Here is an 18,922-nt window from a genome sequence, read left to right as displayed (position 1 = left end):
CGGGCTACGGGTTTTAAGAGGGGGCAGGGGCGCACTGCCCAGCAGTACTTCTGTCCCAGTTGTGCGCTCCTAGCGAGTCCGGAGCTGGACTCGTAGCCTCTGGTGGCCGGCCGCCGCCTCCAGCGTCCCATTTCCGGCTGTCGCCGGCCAGCGGCTCGCGAGCGCGGGACAGGTAGGACCAGGGCAGGCGCCGTCCAGCCCAGGGCGCCAGCACAGCCAGTGAGGGCCGAGGCGCGCAGACGCCGCGACCGCAATGATGGTGGCCACATGCTTGCAGGTAGTGGGCTTCGTCACGAGCTTCGTGGGTTGGATCGGCATCATCGTCACCACGTCCACCAATGACTGGGTGGTGACTTGCGGTTACACCATCCCTACATGCCGCAAGCTGGATGAACTGGGCTCCAAGGGGCTGTGGGCTGACTGCGTCATGGCCACGGGGCTATACCATTGTAAGCCCCTGGTGGACATCCTCATCCTGCCGGGTAAGGACCCCCGCCTTGCAGGTGCCTGCTCCCAAACCCTCATCCGCGGGGCGGACGGGGAGGGGGCACTAGACGCAACATTGAGGGCTTGAAGCCCGTTGTGCATGTATTTGACACCTTGAGTCCTACCCTGTAGAGGATTTAGGCAGCAGCGAACTTAACCTCGGTTAGCCTCAGCTCTCTTATCCGAAATGTGGGAAGATAGTGGTGGCCACTGGTCGAGTCACCCTGAGAAGTTAATCACCCAAGACTTAGACACAAAGTAGGCACTCAGCCCATGTTAATTACCGCCTCCTCACCCGCCCCATGCTCCCACTGTCCATTGACCAGAAGGACTTCATTTTCTGGCCCGGCCTCCTCCTGCAGGTGCCCTGCTTTCCCGTTAGATTCTATCGGCAGAGGTGAGGAGAAGAGAGAAACACAAGGACTCGGGCGAGTTTCCCGGTCCTCGTGGGACAGACGACGTGTCCTGGCAATTAGGACCCATCTAGTTCTGCCAGGTCTATTCCTTCAGGCCCCGGAGCCCGTCCTATTTCCGCCACGCGTGCCCCTGCGGTGGGGGCCTTCGTTTGCCCTGCCGGCCTCCCCGCCTCCGCCCGCTCAGGTCGCCGAGGGAAGAACGGGAGTCCCTGGGGCCACTCCACTCTCGCAGAGGGCGCACCGCCAAGGGTCGCCCCCTCCAGGTCAACTATGTCTTGGAATGGGGAAAGGAGGGAGTGACTAGTCGCCACCTTCCCCGACGCCGGCGGTGGGGGTAGGGGTGAAGGGTCCCATCTTCACTTGCTGTCTGGTTGAAAAAGTCTGGACAACAGATCCAACTCAGATTTAAACCTTGAGTCAGTTGGGTGATTGGCGAGGTGGTGGGCGCCCCTTCGGATTTTTTGCTCGGAATCTCTGTCCTGCCTGGTGAGTATATCAGCCCTGGCCAATAATAGTACACGATTGCCTTATGTCCTGGTGGCCTTTGTGGGTCATGCCCATTTAAAGGCATAAGGCTCATCCCAGTTTCCTTAACAAGCGAAATAACTCCTCCACGCCCGAGGTCGCCAGTCTGGGAGCCGGTCCTTTTGTGCTTTTTTCTCCTTTCCGATGAGCCTTTCTCTCTCACCCCCCCCCCCCTTAAGTCTCCCCTTATGTGCCTCCTACCAGCCTTTGTAGTGGGAATCAATCCCTGCCCCCACTCCTTGCTGCCCTGGTATTTGGCCCTTCTTCCTCATCACGGCACACTTGGACTTGCTATTTTTTCATTGTTCTTAAGTCCCCTTCTACTGCATTTGGAATTCCTGAGGATTCTCCAACTTTCTTTGCATTCTCTCTGGACCCAGCATTGCTACCGGCACACAGCATATGTGCGCAATGCATGTCAGTCTTGCATTCACTATCATTTTCTCCATTTTGGACTTTTAAAACAACAGAGTTCCTGTGAACCTAGGTGTGGAACCAGCTTCACTAAATGCTAGTACTGGTGGCCTTGGGCAGACTTGAATCCTGTTCTCACAAACTGGGTGATTTGAACAAGTTACTGACCTCTATGAACCCCAGTTGTAAAACCAAACCCCTGTCTTTCAGGGTTGTTTTGGAGAATAAATGAGATGAGAAATGTAAAACTCTTTTGATATAGTAGATGCTCCATAAAAGGTAGCTATCATATTTTTGTTAAAAGCTGGGCAAGGTATTTGAAGGAGCCTCTGAAGCATAAAATTATTCTCTGCTTCCTTTCCCTAAAATTAAGTTTACTAAGCATGCAGTACCAAGTGGATTATTTTCTTTTCTTTTTTCTTTTTTTTTTTTTTTTGTATTTTTCTGAAGTTGGAAACGGGGAGGCAGACAGACTCCCGCATGCGCCCGACCGGGATCCACCCGGCATGCCCACCAGGGGGTGATGCCTTGCCCATCTGGGGCGTAGCTCTGTTGCAACCAGAGCCACTCTAGCACCTGAGGCAGAGGCCATAGAGCCATCCTCAGCGCCCAGGCCAACTTTGCTCCAATGGAGCCTCGGGCTGCGGGAGGGGAAGAGAGAGACAGAGAGGAAGGAGAGGGGGAGGGGTGGAGAAGCAGATGGGCGCTTCTCCTGTGTGCCCTGGCCGGGAATCGAACCCGGGACTCCTGCACACCAGTCTGACGCTCTACCACTGAGCCAACCGGCCAGGGCACAAGTGGTTTATTTTCAAGAACAAAGACCATCTGACAGAGGAGAGTGAATTTTAGGAAGGGCCTAATCCTTCTTGCTCTCCTTGTCCCTCATACTTTGGGTGAGGACAGGGACACATATCAGTCTCTATCTTTTGATTTCCAGACATGGCCTTGACACCTACCATGTGGACAGCCTGTGCTGTAAATTTCAGAACCTCAGTTTCTAGTTAACTGTCTCCATTGTGTCAGCCCTGGCTCTCCTACCAGCTGGAAGGGCACCGGGGTCCTGCCTCAGACTTTCTGTGGGTCCTTTCTGGAGATCTTCAAGTCAATAGATACTTGATTAATCGGTTACTTTTAATTCTGAAGAAGCTGGATGGGCAATGGTCAGAAGAGTACCCCGTGGAGTCTGAACTGCAGCAGAGTTGATCTTGCTAAGAGACAGTGTTCTAGTTGTGTGCTGCTGCACAGGGTATGGAGGTGCTGGCATGTGAAGCAGAAATTGGGGCTTGTTTTTTGACTTTGTCATTACTCTGCCTCCCTGAGGCCGTGCCACTAGCTCTAATTTTCTCTGAGCCAAAAAGAGAGAGTAGTAAATACACTTTTTTTGGAGGAGAGTGTTTTAATAAGATACAATATATTTAAGTTTGTTAGCTTCTCCCAGTATTTTGCCTGACTAATTTTACATAAATATTCCACATATTATAATCTATTTCTTAATAAAGTTGTTACCTGGCATTTTATTTGACAGTATAATGTTCTGGTAGTTTTGCTTTTCTTATTATTCAACTCAGGAATTTCTTCATTTATAATGTATGTTTATATTCTTTGTTGTGGGCATGGTGTTAACTCCAGGAGTCTGCCCTCTAGGAGTTGCTGGGGCTGGAGGATGCCTTTATAGTGATGGTAATGGAGTAATAACACCAATCAATCCTGGCTAACCTTTTTAGAGTACTTAGCATGTGTTAGGCACTGTTCTAAACACTGCATAAATTACCTAACTTAATCTTAGTTAAATTCTATTAGAGAGATGTAGGTACTATTATTTTTACTCTATAGGTGAGGAAAGTGTCAAGACACAGCAATTCAGTAACTTGCCAAAGTCCTCACAGGTGAAGTGTATCAACAACAGACTGGAACTAGTAGCCTGTCCATCACAGAATACTTCTTGAAAGATTTGAGTTTTATTAGAAATCTTTCACAAGGTGATACAATAATGTAATTAGGTTGTTGGCCTCTTCCTCTTGGAAGCTGGGACAGGTGGTTGAAAGCACCTTGGATCTCCATTCAGGTTCTCCAGCCCTCAACCCTCAGCCTCCTTTTTTTTTTTGTCACAGAGTCGCTTTAATAGTTGAACAGGTGAAGTGATCACAGACAACATTTAACACCTTCTAAGTCCTGGAATGGATAAGAGGGAGGAAGGCAAATGGTACTGAGTTCCCGTGAGGCAGGGTTCAGGATCCCAGGGGACCCTTGGTCTAACCCACCCTGTCTACTCTCTTGCTGCCAGGCTATGTGCAGGCCTGCCGGGCCCTGATGATTGCAGCCTCAGTACTGGGCCTGCCGGCCATTCTCCTGCTGCTGACGGTACTCCCCTGCATCCGAATGGGCCATGAGCCTGGCGTGGCCAAGTACAGGCGGGCCCAGCTGGCTGGTGTTATGCTTATTCTGCTGGGTAAGACTGCTTTCTTTATGGCACCCAACTTTGAGTAAACCTGATGAATGTCAGATCTTGCTGTTGCTTCACTGAGTTCAAGAGACACATGAAAGAAAGACAGTGAATCCTCTGTGGAATAGCCCCTCCACAGCAGGTGCCGCTTACCTTTCATGGGCCATTTACACAGGGGATAGGTCATATCTTTGGGGGGGAGTCACTGAACAGGAATATAAGTTAACAAAAGGCAGAAAAGATTTTGAGGGTAGGAAAACCCAGTGACTCTTCACCCAGGCTTCACAATGGAATTCCTTTTGAAAACACCTGTGCCCAGGTCCCACAGCAGGTCATTTGAGTCAGAATTTCTGAGTATTAAGCCAAAGATATTTTATGAAATCCTCCCAAGTGACTTTTTTGTGTAGTTAGGATTGCGAACTTTAGTTAATGTATAAAAAAGACGAGAAAGAGGAGGGCAATAGAAAAGTGAGGTGTTGACAGTGGTAGGTCACTAGGTGATGATTCAATCTTTTTTCAGAACTCACTGATTGAGCACCTGCGGAGTGCCAGGCACCATGGTAGACTCTGGGGATGCTGGAAAGAGTGTCAGTCTCTGCTTGAGTGCACTTGGACCACTGGGTAGAGAGGTGTGTGTACATGTTCTATACCCACATAGGAAAGCACCTAAATTAGGCTAGAGGGGTTTCCCACAGCAGAGGACCCCAGTGATGAGTTTTGAGAGTTGGAGAGAAGGTGGTTGGCTCATGGATTGGCAGGGGTCCCCAAACTTTTTACACAGGGGGCCAGTTCACTGTCCCTCAGACTGTTGGAGGGCCAGACTATAAAAAAAATATGAACAAATCCCTGTGCACATTGCACATATCTTATTTTAAAGTAAAAAAACAAAACGGGAACAAATACAATATTTAAAATAAAGAACGAGTAAATTTAAATCAACAAACTGACCAGTATTTCAATGGGAACTATGCTCCTCTCACTGACCACCAATGAAAGAGGTGCCCCTTCTGGAAGTGCAGTGGGGGCTGGATAAATGGCCTCAGGGGGCCGCAGTTTGGGGACCCCTGGATTGGAGGGAGGGACAGTCCCAGCCCCGGAAATGGTATGTGCTTGTTCAGTTTTCCCAGTTACGGCCGCACACAGATGGCTATCTAGGGAGGGTCTTTCTCACACTGTTCGGTGACTTACTTCTATTTTTTTTCTTAAATGCTAATTCAATGAACAACTCCTAAATCTTTTTTTTTCAACTCCTAAATCTTAATACAAGACATGCATTTTAAGGACTCTTGTAAAGTGCACTGATACGTCAGTGAGGAGAAACTGGTATGCATATGGGTTAGATATAAAGTCAGCTTCTCCCGGGACATGAAATCCCGGTCCCCAAACTGGTCTCAGACCGTGTGCTTGAGGGGTAATGGTAAGAGATCAGGGTTCTCTGTGGGTCGTTGCCATTTGGTGATGGTTACCCACAGTGACACCCATGAGGTGAGGGGACATGAGGGTAGGGGCACTGTTTCACAAGAAGGCAAAGGGGGGCTTGTGAAGCCACAGAGAATTCAGAGAAGGGGCTTTTTTTTTGTGTGTGTATTAATAGGAGTGAAAAGACCAAAATTGTAAGAATAGTACTGTCACTTCCAGAGAAGAATCTGGGCATGAACATCCTGCCACAGAGAATGTGTGTGGGAGAGCCACATCAAACACAGTCAGCAGCAAGGGCTTTCCTCTAACTCACAGGAGTTCTTTTTAACGATCAGACCAAAGGAAGCTGGTTTGTACAAATAAACTGGTTTGTAGAGTCCAGCAGAAGCCCTTCTTATCCTAGACATTTGTCTGTGGACAATTTCCTCACATTCTCATGGGAGCCCAGAAGGTTTTGTCTTTGGTTCTGAGGATGCAAAGCCAAAGGTCGGTCCATTGTCTTAGGGGTTCATATTTAGAAATCACCACAGAACACCCAAAAGTGAGAAAATATGTTTAAAAAATTCCACAAAATCAAACTCAAACCCTGTGGAAAAGAAAGACATAAAAACAAAGCACATACAGACACATTGGTCTTTAAAAAAGTACCTAAAAACTACTGAATCATCCAGTTGATTAAGAAGAGTTATTAAAAAAAAAAAGCAACCAGTCATTTGAAACATCCTAGCTGAATTAAATAAAGGTTTTCTTTACCTTTTTCAAATGGGTTAGTGGATGTCTCAGAATCATGGCAGAATCACAGAAAAGAAAGGTGAGGCTGGGCAGTGAGGTGAGTTCCTCAGACTCTGTGCTGCCTCTAGTGTTCCGTGATCCGAACCCCAGGGAGGCTGCACCTTTCTGGCCACTGGCTGCTAGGACTCAGGGAGGGCCTGCTTCTTGCCCTCTTGTAACCTTGCATTTCCAGTGTTAACTGCTTCCTCCGTGAATGCTCCCATCTGGATTTATTTCTCAGGGGTGGCCACTTGCCTTTGGGTTGATGTTGTTTGACTGGAACAAGCTAGCTCTGGAAATGTAGAGCTCATTGTCTCAAGTGTGGCACCTGCTGGTCTTCTCTGGGTCTTCGCTCTGTGGAGCCCAGGTGCCTTGTTTCCCCTATTGGCTGAGGGTAGGAGGAGCCGGAGAGGGAAGGCTGCCTTTGTGTCACTCTGGCTGGGCTTTTTTTTTTTAATTTTATTTATTTATTTTAGAGAGGAGAGAGAAAGGGAGAGAGAGAGAGACAGAGGGAAAAGGTAGGGAGGAGCTGGAAGCATCAACTCCCATATGTGCCTTGACCAGGCAAGCCCAGGGTTTCGAACCGGCGACCTCAGCATTTCCAGGTCGACACTTTATCCACTGCGCCACCACAGGTCAGGCCTGGGCTTTTGTCGCTGCTCTCCCTCTCCGGAAGAAGCCAGTGCTGGGCTCATGCTGGGAGCAATGGTGCTCCAGCTGAGATGTGGTCCTGACCGAAGGGGACCAGGCAGCGTGGGGCTTTGACAGTCTAGAAACTGGAAACAGTGGCAAAGTTAGACTATAAGCAATGTTAGTTAAAATCAGTTCTTTCTGACCCTGAAAATCTTTAATGATTTTTCCAAAAGCTTAAAAACATTATGTCTGTTGTATGACAGCTTTATCTTACCAGCAGCCTAAGTTTAATGTTGTGAGAATTTGGTTCCTGCTGAGGGGAGGAGTGGGAACCGCCACTTTTGGCTTCTTAAGCCAGATGAGTAGTTCAAGGAGCAGCAGGCTGCTCAGGGCACAGTCAGTCTGAGGTGGATCTCACCTTCGGTTTTTCACGAGCGCCTGCTGTGGCAGGAGGTGCCTATGCTTTATCTTATCATTCAGAGACAGACCTACTGTACTGAATCTCCGACTAACCACTTTCCAGCTGCATGAACCAGGGCAGTAACTTAATGTTTCTGAGCCTCTATACAAAACAGAAGACAGCAATGCTTTCTTCTGAGGTTAGTAAGGTTAGTGAAGTGACATTGCAAGTTCTTTCTTTTTATATTAAATTTATTGGGATAACATTAGTTCACAAACCCATAGAGGTTTCAAGTGTACAACTAAACAAAACATCAGCTGCACACTGCATCGTGCACCTGTCACCCCCACAGTCTCTTTCCTCTGCATTTACCCCCTGTGCCCACCCCCACCTATATCAGCCTCTTTCCCTCTGGCTGTCACCACACTGTTGTCTGTGTCTATGTGTTTTATATACATACACACATACATATATATATCTAAAATATGTATGTTTTTTTTGCTTAATCCCTTCACCTTCTTTCATTCAACCCCTCAACACCTCTCCCCTCTGCCAGCTGTCAGTCTGTTCTGTGTGTCCATGCCTCTGTTTCTATTTTGTTTGTGAGTTTATTTTGTTTATTAGATACCATGTATAAGCAAGATTGTATGGTATTTGATGGTATTTGTCTTTCTCTAACTGGCTTATTTCACCTAGCATAATAATCTCCAGGTCCACGCAGACATATGCAAATTCTTTCGCAGGGTGTTGGCACGCAGTACATGCTCAACAAATGGTTGCTATTATTATTGCTGTTGTTGGTTAGAGGAAATGGAGAGCTAACCCATGGGGCAGTTGGGTATTCTTTTGATCATGTCTGATTTCTGCAGGGTCATCTCTACATGTAGATCTGATAAGGAGAAACCTGGAGATCTGATAAGGAGAAATCCTGCTCTAATAATATAGTTCCTTTGTTTACTTTGTGGGAACCAGAATGTAGGGATCAATAGTTAGAGATTTTTGCTTATTCCATTATAAAAAGCCACTTTAAGCTACCCAACTGAAAGGCTCAAGTTTAGTTTTGATTCAGTCTAATGCTCATCTCTCTATAAGTTAGAAAGTACTTGATCTGGGTGTTTCTTGGGGAGATGGGGCAGGAATGGAAGGAAAAAAACGTATTCTCCTTTCTAATGGAATCTTTTCATCTTCTCATCTCTTTTAAAAAAGTATGGTCCCAGGAATCCATATTATATCGGAGAAAAGATGTTTTAACTGGGAACTTAGAGGTTAATAATGAAATTGTAATAAAATAAATGGTGTGTGCAAATGTGGGAAAATTGAGCTTGTCATACACACAGAATCAGATGTCTTATGGTAATGGGAATTCTTGGGTGTTGCCCTTAATTGTGGGGTCTTAAGAGAATTGTTAGAAAAATTCTTCCTCCAAACTCATTAGCTCTGTACAAACAAGTCTTTAATCTAAATCAAGTTTCATATGAGTAATGGAGGGGATGTGGCATCTTAGTATGGTTGTGGCTTAAAGTGACTTTATCAATAAAATTGAAGGAATTAAATGCTCTTGTCTCTAAATTCTGTAATTAAAAAACAAAAATTAACAAATAACCATGAGACTGGATTTTAAAAAAGGTTATAGGAAAGAAAAGCTAATGACATGTGGAGTAAAGGGGAAAAAGTGCTGGAAGCAGGCCCAGAAATAATGTACTCAAATGTTCCATTGACTGGCTGATTGTTATAAAAATGAGAAATATTCACAAAAGTCTGTGTAACAGGAATATGTCCTTTGGTAGCTATGCTTTTTTATGTCAAAATTTAGAGAATAGTAAATGAAAAAAAGAAAAACTAAAGTTTTTCTACTTTCAAATTAGAAGGAAACAACAACAAAAAAAATGACTTCAAGCAGCAGATCATTAGAAATCTCATTACTTGTTGCTTTGAGTTAACTGACTTTGTGAAAGTCTGCATGCTCTTTTAGACTGTATGTAATAATAGTATTGTAGAAGATGATATTGAATACATTATAAAATCTTAATTGGAAGAGATTTTAAAAGCTTTTATTATGGGAAATCTCAAACATACACAAAGTAAAAAGAATACTCTAATAAACCCCCATGAACCCCAACTAATTCCCAGTTATGATCAAATCATGGCCAACCTGCTTCTTCTGTGTCCTTCCCTTTTTTCCTAGTCCCCAGGTTTTTTGGAAGCAAATCTCAAATATAACATTAAGAAAAAACTTTTTCCTATTATTACTAGTATAAGTCAGATTAATTTAAGTGACTTTAATGCAAATATTGCCTTGTGTTAGAAATAATGCTTTTAAACTGCCTTTCAGTGCTACATGCTGAAAGTGATACAGCCTGGGAACAGAGGTGCTCATGAAGGAAGGAGGAAACACCAGGCCCTGGTGATCTATCTGTCTGGGCCTTTCTGTCTGTCTTTCTGTCTGCCTAATGTCTGTCTTTCTAAGTTGTTACCTCCAAACACACCTGTACCAATTTTGTTTAACTTCATCACATCTATTTATCATCTCATTCCTAAAGGGATTAAAAATTACACTTACATTTCATTGCTCTAAAATTACTTTTCCAAATATTTTCTGTCTTTGGCTACATCAATATCATTGCTAACTTTTAATAAGTGTACTCTGTCAGTTAAAAAAATAAGGGTGTACTTTTAATAAGGGTGTACTCTGTCAGTTAAAAAACACATTGTTTCATATTATTTATATTATTTGAAATGCATGAAGAGAGGCAAACAGTTTTATTCAATGAAAAGCAAGGACTTTTCCTTGTAGAGAACCAAGCCCAGGTGAATTTATATCTACACAGTGAAGCTTTCTACTCCCTTCTCTCCTTTTGCTTTTGAAGTTAAGAATATCTACAGTTTTCACTTTGTACTCCCCCCACAAATGGCAGAATTTTTCCCCCTTGTGCAATTAACTATTGAATTTTCTAAAGGTAGAAAAGAGAAACGGCTTGAAAAACAAAATCTATTGACATAAAAGGAAAGCAATGAAAATTTCTTTTATCTTTCCTCAGTTTTCTTTGCCTTGTAAGTAACGGTGACTTTTTAAGAAAAACATTAAAAAAATTTCTTTAAGTAATCCAGAAGACCATTATAATCTCTCTCTCTGTTCAAATAAAAATGAATCTAGAGGGTCTTACGTGCCTTTAAGAAAGCTAAAAATTATTGCCAATTCTGTGAGTCACATCTTTTAGTTGAGCAATGATTTGCCTTGGATTATTAACTATTGGTGAACATACCCTCTTTCCCCTTCAAACCCACCGCTGAGACTGAGTAAATTCTCCTTTTTTTTAGTTTGTAAACATTCTTCATTGTGGGTTCAGCTGAAGGTCACTGTTTCCAGTGAGCCTCTCGTTTCCTTTCATGTTGTGTGGCGGTTTGTCGTCTTACAGTGGTTTGATGTGGCTCATCTTTGAGAGCTGCAGGGATTCCACCCAGAGTTCATTTATCTACTAGGGAATAAAAAGCCTGCTGGTGTTCACTTGCCTTGTTTTTCCTTGATTATAAAAGAAGGCAATCTTTGGTGAGGGTAAGTGTGTTAAAGTTGCAGCAAAATATAATGATTTTGGAATTCAGCTTTGGTGTGTACAAGTGGGAAGTGCACTTGCAAAGAGACCACCTCTTATTCATCTGTCTGTCTGTCCATTCAGTCACCCAATTCACTTATTCAGTCTTATAAGTTCATTATTTAAATGCTTAGGAATTCTTCCTTTTCCTAATTAATTATATTGGAATAACATTTAACAAAATCCCTGAAACACTCAAAGTCAAGATTTGTGATTATTTTTGGAATACAGCAGTCCCCAGGTTACAAATGAGGTAGGTCCTGTAGGTCTGTTCTTAAGCTGAATTTGTATGTTAGTGGGAACAGGTACATTACCTATTAAATGCAACTTAGACAGATGGTTGTCTTAACATAGTAGTATTTTTACCTTTCTGTGCATATAAGTAAACATTTTTAAATCTATAGAACCCATCTCATTTATAACCCAGGGACTGCCTGTATTTATTGAGCCTGATTCTTTCCCTATATGAAGATAACCTTGTTTTATTAGTTTGCTTAAGAAAAGGGGAAGAATTAAATGAAATTTGAGGTATTTTTTAATCTTATGCTATAAAATCTAAACCAAATCTGAAGGTTAAGTTAGGTTTACATGAAATGTGAGGAATGCTTGCATGTGTGTATATGTGTATGTGTATGTGTGGTATGTTTAAATATAAAGAATCCATAAATATAAAGGTTAATATAACCATAAGCTGTTTGGAAACCAATTAACTGTTTATAAGAAGTACTGATTAGATTGAACCAAATCATGTGTTTAGGAATCAGACTTCAGCTTTGCACCCCCTACTTTTCCCTCTAATCAAGCTTGCGTATTTGGAAGCTCCTCCGTTGCTGTTTTTGCCCACAGTAGATGAATTTTCACTTTTGGGGTCTAGAGGTTTGTAGCTGGGTTGTATCTTGATAGAAAGGCTCTAGGGCTGTTCTCTCTGGCTGAAACACTCCAGAAGAGGATTCTGTTCCTTGTCCTGATAAAGGAAAAGGCTCTTCTCTTTGCCTCGATGAGAGTGTGACCATGCCAACAGCCAAGGAGTTCTCTAAGAGTGCTAGATTTGGACTTTGGCTAGAGGAAGAAAAAGAAAATGAAGAAAAAGACTTGCCCCTGTATCTCAGGTGTGTAAAGCTCTGGGCTAGAAAGGGAGGATTTGATTAACACAAATCTTCTTAAGAACATTCTGTTCAAAGAAAGAAAGATACATCTTCTTATGGCATCTTATACAAAAATATTACAAAAGCTGGCATAATTATGCTTCCTTTTAGAAAAATGCATCCATTAACATATGGATAAATTTTAGCTTCTTAGATAGTCTATAAATAATAAATTCCTTAAATATGTGAATAATTCACAATGGAGTGAATTTAGGCTTCTAGAGAGCCAATATGAGCAATTTAAACCCAAATTTACTTTCTCCTTCTGACTTCTAATTGCAGCTATACTTTTTAAGAATAGGAATCACATCTATCCTTTAGGTATATCTAAACCCAGTTTGTGGGGGTGGACTTAATCTGTCATCAGCAGAAACCTATGTTACAAGCTACACAAAAGGAAACGAATGAGACAGTTTAAAAGGTCTTTAAAATGGGTAAGACTTAAATTTTTTCTTTAGTTTAGAAATAATTTATGTGGCTGTTATATTTGAGTGCTTATGTTAAAGAAAAATATATTTCTTTTCTGTGGGTACAGAGGTAGGTAAGTTAGAAAAATCACTCAGTATGGTAGAAAGCTTACTTTTAGAAGAAACTTGCTGAGTTGAAAGTGACAAGGTTACTTCAGGTAGCAAACATGGCAATGCCTGTCTTGAATTTATTAAAGGCTTTATGGCTAATCATCAGAAACATTATTTATTATTATTATTATTATTATTATTATTTTGAGCTGTCAACTTTAATATGCCATCCTAACTTAAAGCTTTAACTAAAACTTTGTCCTGCTTCTAGTTATGAGAAATTAGATGATAACAAAGGAACTAATGAAATTACTTTGTCTAGACCTGTGTTGTTCAGTATAGTAGCCACCAGCCACATGTAGTCATTTCAGTTTAAATTAATTAAAATTCAGAATTCGGTTTTTCAATCTCACTAACTTCATGAGATATCATCAATAGCTCATGTAGCCTGCTTGTGGCTATCCTATTTGACAGCACTGGTCTAGAGGCCTAAGAAAAGTCTAAGCCTTTCTAGGCTCCTGCCTGCCCTTATTTTGCTGCTTTGTTTAAGAGGAGGGAAAAAGCCACATGGCAGAAGCAGTTTCTTATATTATTCTTTAAAATCTAAATCAAACCTGAAAGTTAGATTGGTTGCAAGGCCAGAAATTTCTGCTCTTGTGATCCATCACAACAAATATTGTGACCATAAAATCCTTGAATGGGTGAACTATTTTAGTTCAAGAACTGTTCATTTGTGTGTTGAGATTTTTGTGATTGTAAATAGCATAACACAAACTCAGCCTCTTAGTTGTTACTCCACTGTTGTCTAGCAATAATTCACCACAATAAGAGAATTTTCTTAGCTTTTTTTAAAGGTATTTGTAATGTGAATTGACTGAATTGAAAAAATAGAGTGGAAAATTGATGGAAGTGGGCACTATCTTGTTTCTTATTTCTGTATAGCTCAGGTTATTTAGTCATTTCATTGGTTTATGTTGAGCACATACTTTGTGCTTCATACTGAGCTAAACCCTGGCTTTACAAAGATATGACATGGTCCTTGCTGTCTAGGAATTCAAACTTGGAATGAAAAATAGACATGTAAAGAGATAATTATAACACAATTAAGTAAGTGTATAACAGAAATGTAACACTAGATACATATATAAAGTCAAGATATATAAGCAAATACAAATATGTAATTTTTGGATCTAAATGATTTATTACCAGGTTTTTTACATGGGAGTTCATTGTCTCTCATCTGTTCAAAAATAAGGACCTAATAGTTTGACACCAGCTGTTGATCCGCTCATTCTATAGATATAAACCTTTAGGCTCAGATTGCAGAGGGAGCATAACTCTGTGTGGGGAATATTTTGAGTTGGTTGGAAGCCAGAGGTGTGTGTATGTCGAGTGAAGGGTTGTCTGCCCACTGCACTTGGTGTGTAATGGGTATACCGGTCACAGCCTTCTCCATGTCTTCCCCAGCTCTCTGTGCCATTGTTGCCACCATCTGGTTCCCTGTGTGTGCCCACCGTGAGACCACCATCGTGAGCTTTGGCTACTCCCTGTATGCGGGCTGGATTGGAGCCGTGCTTTGCCTCGTGGGCGGCTGTGTCATTGTCTGCTGCTCTGGAGACGCCCAGGCGTTTGGTGAAAACCGTTTCTACTACTCTTCGGGCTCCAGCTCCCCCACTCATGCCAAGAGTGCCCATGTATAAGAGAGCGGCCAGCCTGCCCATGGAGGTGCTGTCGCTGCTGGGTCCATGGCCCTAGGTTTGCTCTCCACAGGTTGGGGAAGCCTATTCTTCTGTTAGGCTTCAAAGCCAAAGGTTTAGAAAAGCATCCTGTCAGGCATTTTGTAGTTTTAACACCCTCTCCCATTTTGTTGCCTTAAAATAAATCTTTAGCTTAGATAATGCCCACACATTTTTCTCATGGATTTGCCCACTATTAGCTCTTGGGCATGCCTTTGTTGTCCATAAAAGTTATATATATGTATATTGCCTTTCTCTCTCTTTGAGTTTTAAATATCTTGCAAACACTGCTGAGGTGGGTGTGGGGGAGAGAAATAAAAGACACTTTTCAAACTGTTGTTACAGATGACAATGGGAGCCTCATAAAGATGCCTCTCTGTTCCCTCCCTCCTTTTCAGCTCGGAGGCATTTAGTTAGAAGCCAGAAAAAGATAGAACTGGGGGCATGGGGAGGGGAGGGAGGGAACGGGAACTGTCCCTCCATGGGAGATTTCCCTTTTGTAAGTTGAGGGCAAGGGGTGGGGATTTTTTTTTTAGTTTGTGATTTGACATTTATCTGTACATAGTTTTTCAAAATTGCTCATTTTTATAACCATGGTTTTCCTGAAATTCTCAATTCAGTATGAAGGAAATGAACCAAATATACTTTCATTATATGACAAACAACAGCACAAGTGAGTATAACTGGCATTCCATGAAATGTCTTTGATTTCTAGTTTGTGTAATGTAGTTTTTAATCCTACACATGAATATGCTTCAACTTAACACATTTTAAAAGCTATTTTTCCCTCTCTCTATTTTTATTTTGTCAACCATCTTGAAGTGATTATTGTTTAACATAAATTGTACTGTTGAATTTGGCTTTATGGGTGTAAACACTGACGGTGAATTGTATCCGAGACCCCAAACTCTCCAAACATTGATGGTGCATTTTGTTCTTTGAGTGAAATCTGTGCAATAAAATAACAGATTGTCTGCAAAACTGGCTGTTAATATTCTGTTGTATCCAGTGGTATCACATTTTGATTTTAAATAATTTCATTAGTTTCTAGTAGTACATAGGTAACTGATCAGCGATGCAAGAACAAATCATTCTGCACTGCCTCGAATAATTAAAAAGTTATATTTTATTCACTATATCATCGTGGTAATGTGTGATCATAAAAATGTAACCTGGACACTCTCTAAGTTTCTTTTTTTTTCTTTTTTTTTTTAATTAATTAATTTATTTTATTTTTTACAGAGACAGAGAGAGAGTCAGAGGGATAGACAGGGACAGACAGACAGGAACGAAGAGATGAGAAGCATCAATCATTAGTTTTTCGTTGCGTGTTGCGACTTCTTAGTTGTTCATTGATTGCTCTTTTTTTTTTTTTTTAATTTTATTTATTCATTTTATAGAGGAGAGAGAGGGAGAGAGAGAGAGGAGAGAGAGGCAGGGGGGAGGAGCTGGAAGCATCAACTCCCATATGTGCCTTGACCAGGCAAGCCCAGGGTTTCGAACCGGCAACCTCAGCATTTCCAGGTTGATACTTTATCCACTGCGCCACCACAGGTCAGGCGATTGCTCTTCTTATATGTGCCTTGACCGCGGGTCTTCAGCAGACTGAATAACCCCTTGCTGGAACCAGCGACCCTGGGTCCAAGCTGGTGAGCTTTTTGCTCAAGCCAGATGAGCCCGCGCTCAAGCTGGCGACCTCGGGGTCTTGAACCTGGGTCATTCCACATCCCAGTCCAACGCTCTACCCACTGCGCCACCGCCTGGTCAGGCTCTAAATTTCTTATGTGCTGTGTCATTAGTGGCATCTTTAAGTCATGTGTAAATGGACAACAATCAGAAACCAAGTGGCAAGCATAATGCAATTAAACTTTTAAAATCTACTGTGACCACTTAGTAAAGGAATTGGGTAGGTATAAAAAGAAGTATAAAACAAACTCATTTTTTTTATCTTTAGGTAATAATATTTAAATGCATTTTGTTCATAAATGTTTGGAAATGTTGAACAAAGACAGACACGTTGAGTTAATTTTTGTTTGTTTTCTATTCCAGAACCTGTCAAGTTATGATTCTGCTCTAAAAAGACAAATTACAACCTATCTTGGCAGCATTTTTATAACAATACTAATTTTTTTTTTCTGCTTGATGGCATCATATTTATTTGATTATGCTCCTTATTTTTATTCTATCTCTTTTTTTTTATAATTTTATTTTTTTAATGGGGTGACATCAATAAATCAGGATACATATATTCAAAGATAACAAGTCCAGGTTATCTTGTCGTTCAATTATGTTGCATACCCACCACCCAAAGTCAGATTGTCCTCTGTCACCTTCTATCTTGTTTTCTTTGTGCCCCTCCCCACCCCCTATCCCTCTCCCATTCCCCCCTCCCCCCCGTAACCACCACACTCTTATCAATGTCTCTTAGTTTCACTATTATGTCCCACCTACGTATGGAATAATACAGTTCCTGTTTTTTTCTGATTTACTTAACAATACTAATTTTACTAGCTAAATGTATGATAATTGGCAAACATTTTCTCTTTGGATATATCCACTTGGGCTAATCATTTTTGTAGATATTTGTGTACATTAGGAGATTATAACCTGGTGGAAACTATTTCTAAGTTACTTATGTAGGAAAGGCATTCTTCATGTTGACCAAAATATTTGCTTGTTATACTGCAGGTTTTGTAAGTACAGAGGTCACGGGATTATATTGGAAGACCCTCCAGAACTCAGAAACTCATCAGCATGTAATGACTGTGATGGTGAATGGAGCAAAAGATACTGGGGTGGGGGGAAGACACTGAAGCTTTGGGGCCCTCTCCTCAACCACCAGCTTGAGTCCGAAGTATCAGGTCCTTTTCAGCTCCTTTAATGAACGGATGTGCCCACTCACCTACCTCCTTCCCTGAAGCTCCTGCTTGCTTTCTCGGGAAGGCGTACGCATGTGAGCCCTGCCGTTCCCCGCAGCAGGAAAGACCCCCTAAATCTCGCCTAGCTGACCAAAGTAGGGAATTCCCTTTTACAAGTCATAACTCTAATGTGATGACAGGGAGGGGTAGCTGTTCCCGGAGAACAGCTCTGTTCAGTAGAAATATGCTAGAACCCACTTATGTAATTTAAAATTTTATAGGAGCCACCTTAAGAAAGTTAAAAATAAGTGAAATTAATTTTAATATACTGTACTTAATCTTATACATCCAAAATATATTAATTTGTAATTAGTTATTGGGATATTTTACATCTTTCTTTTTGGATTAAGTCTTTGGATTCTAGTGTGTATTTGACTACAGCTTATTGCAATTGTACTAGCTACTTGCTCAGTGGCCACATGGAGCACAGCTATAGAACAACAGGTCTTCCTCAGTAACCATTAGGAGGGATTCAGTCTTGATTTTATCTGCTGTTAGAGCTGCATTAGAACCTGGCAACTGCAGTGTCAATAATTGTCACCCAGGGGAAGATAATGACCCCAATCACAGATAAAATGGCAGGCCTAAAGTGCTCTACCTGAATAATAGAAAAGGGAATCCATGCTCTTCAAACCTGTTTGTGCCAAGAACTTCACACGTTTAATCATCCCCACAGTCCCCATCATGTAGGTGAGGAAAACGAGATTTAGAGAGTTTAGATTGTCGAGGTCAGCCACTATACAGAACTAAAATTAGATTTAAGTCATTCTAACTGTAAATAAAGCTCCAATTCTCCAATTTAAGAATTACTACTAGGAAGATGGGTAAAATGCAGATTCACTCTCTTCACATCCAGAGATGAACTCTGGGTGGGTCCCAAAAACCTGCATTTTTATTACCCAATCTCTGACTCTGATGAGGAGGTCCCATTCCACACCTTGAGAAACAATGAAAGGACAGACCTCTCTCTTCTGCCTTTTTGTGGTGCAGCTGATTGCCTCTTTGTCTCTCTGCTGGTCCTCAGAGGGCAGGAGACTTTGAGAGTTATATCCAGCTTGCCCCCATGCTGGCCAGTTCTGAAGAGACCACATGCAGGGGATCTTGGTTTGAAATGAACCAGTTTAGCTCATGCTTTCCAAGAATTCGATCTAAACCAAATTAGAGAAAAAATGTTGCAAGGAAATCTCTAAAACTGGGGATGCCTGTTGCAAAACAGCAACAACAACAAAAGAGAAGACTGTGTCCTTAAGAATAGAAGTTACATATTTGTGCTGGATTGGTCGTTGGGATAACAGTAGAACAAGGTTTGGTTGTGTCTTGCTGTGTGTTTTTTTTTCAGACTTCAAATTTGCATGTCAGTGTTTCTCTATACAATGTACACAATGTGAACTGCAACATCTTAAATGTTTGGCAGGACATTCATGCTCATGACATCACATGCTGGGAGGACAGGGAGGCCACTGTGGCCTGGCCCCGGGGAGAAGCAGCATCAGTGCTGCCATTGAGAT

The 18,922-nt window shown here is 41.9% G+C and overlaps 1 protein-coding gene across 1 annotated transcript; it reads left to right on the top strand.

Moving 5' to 3' along the window:
* The first annotated feature begins 47 nt into the window (after window positions 1-47).
* Window positions 48-15,477, top strand: CLDN11 (claudin 11). Its single transcript, XM_066241637.1, has 3 exons — window positions 48-482; window positions 4,126-4,290; window positions 14,228-15,477. The coding sequence occupies exons 1-3, from the start codon at window positions 254-256 to the stop codon at window positions 14,458-14,460; spliced, it is 627 nt and encodes a 208-aa protein (XP_066097734.1). The 5' UTR covers window positions 48-253; the 3' UTR covers window positions 14,461-15,477.
* The last annotated feature ends 3,445 nt before the right edge of the window (window positions 15,478-18,922 follow it).

Source organism: Saccopteryx bilineata, chromosome 8 (assembly GCF_036850765.1).
Source record: "Saccopteryx bilineata isolate mSacBil1 chromosome 8, mSacBil1_pri_phased_curated, whole genome shotgun sequence".
In the NCBI taxonomy this organism is placed as follows: domain Eukaryota; kingdom Metazoa; phylum Chordata; class Mammalia; order Chiroptera; family Emballonuridae; genus Saccopteryx; species Saccopteryx bilineata.
Note: the sequence above shows the minus strand (reverse complement) of the source record. Positions and strands in the feature narration are given on the sequence as shown.

Bases quoted from the DNA above. Each gene is read 5' to 3' on its own strand.
- CLDN11 (XM_066241637.1), top strand. From the start codon at position 254: ATGATGGTGGCCACATGCTTGCAGGTAGTGGGCTTCGTCACGAGCTTC. The intron at 483-4,125 runs GTAAGGACCCCC...TCTTGCTGCCAG, and splicing joins GGACATCCTCATCCTGCCGG to GCTATGTGCAGGCCTGCCGG. The intron at 4,291-14,227 runs GTAAGACTGCTT...TGTCTTCCCCAG, and splicing joins TGTTATGCTTATTCTGCTGG to CTCTCTGTGCCATTGTTGCC.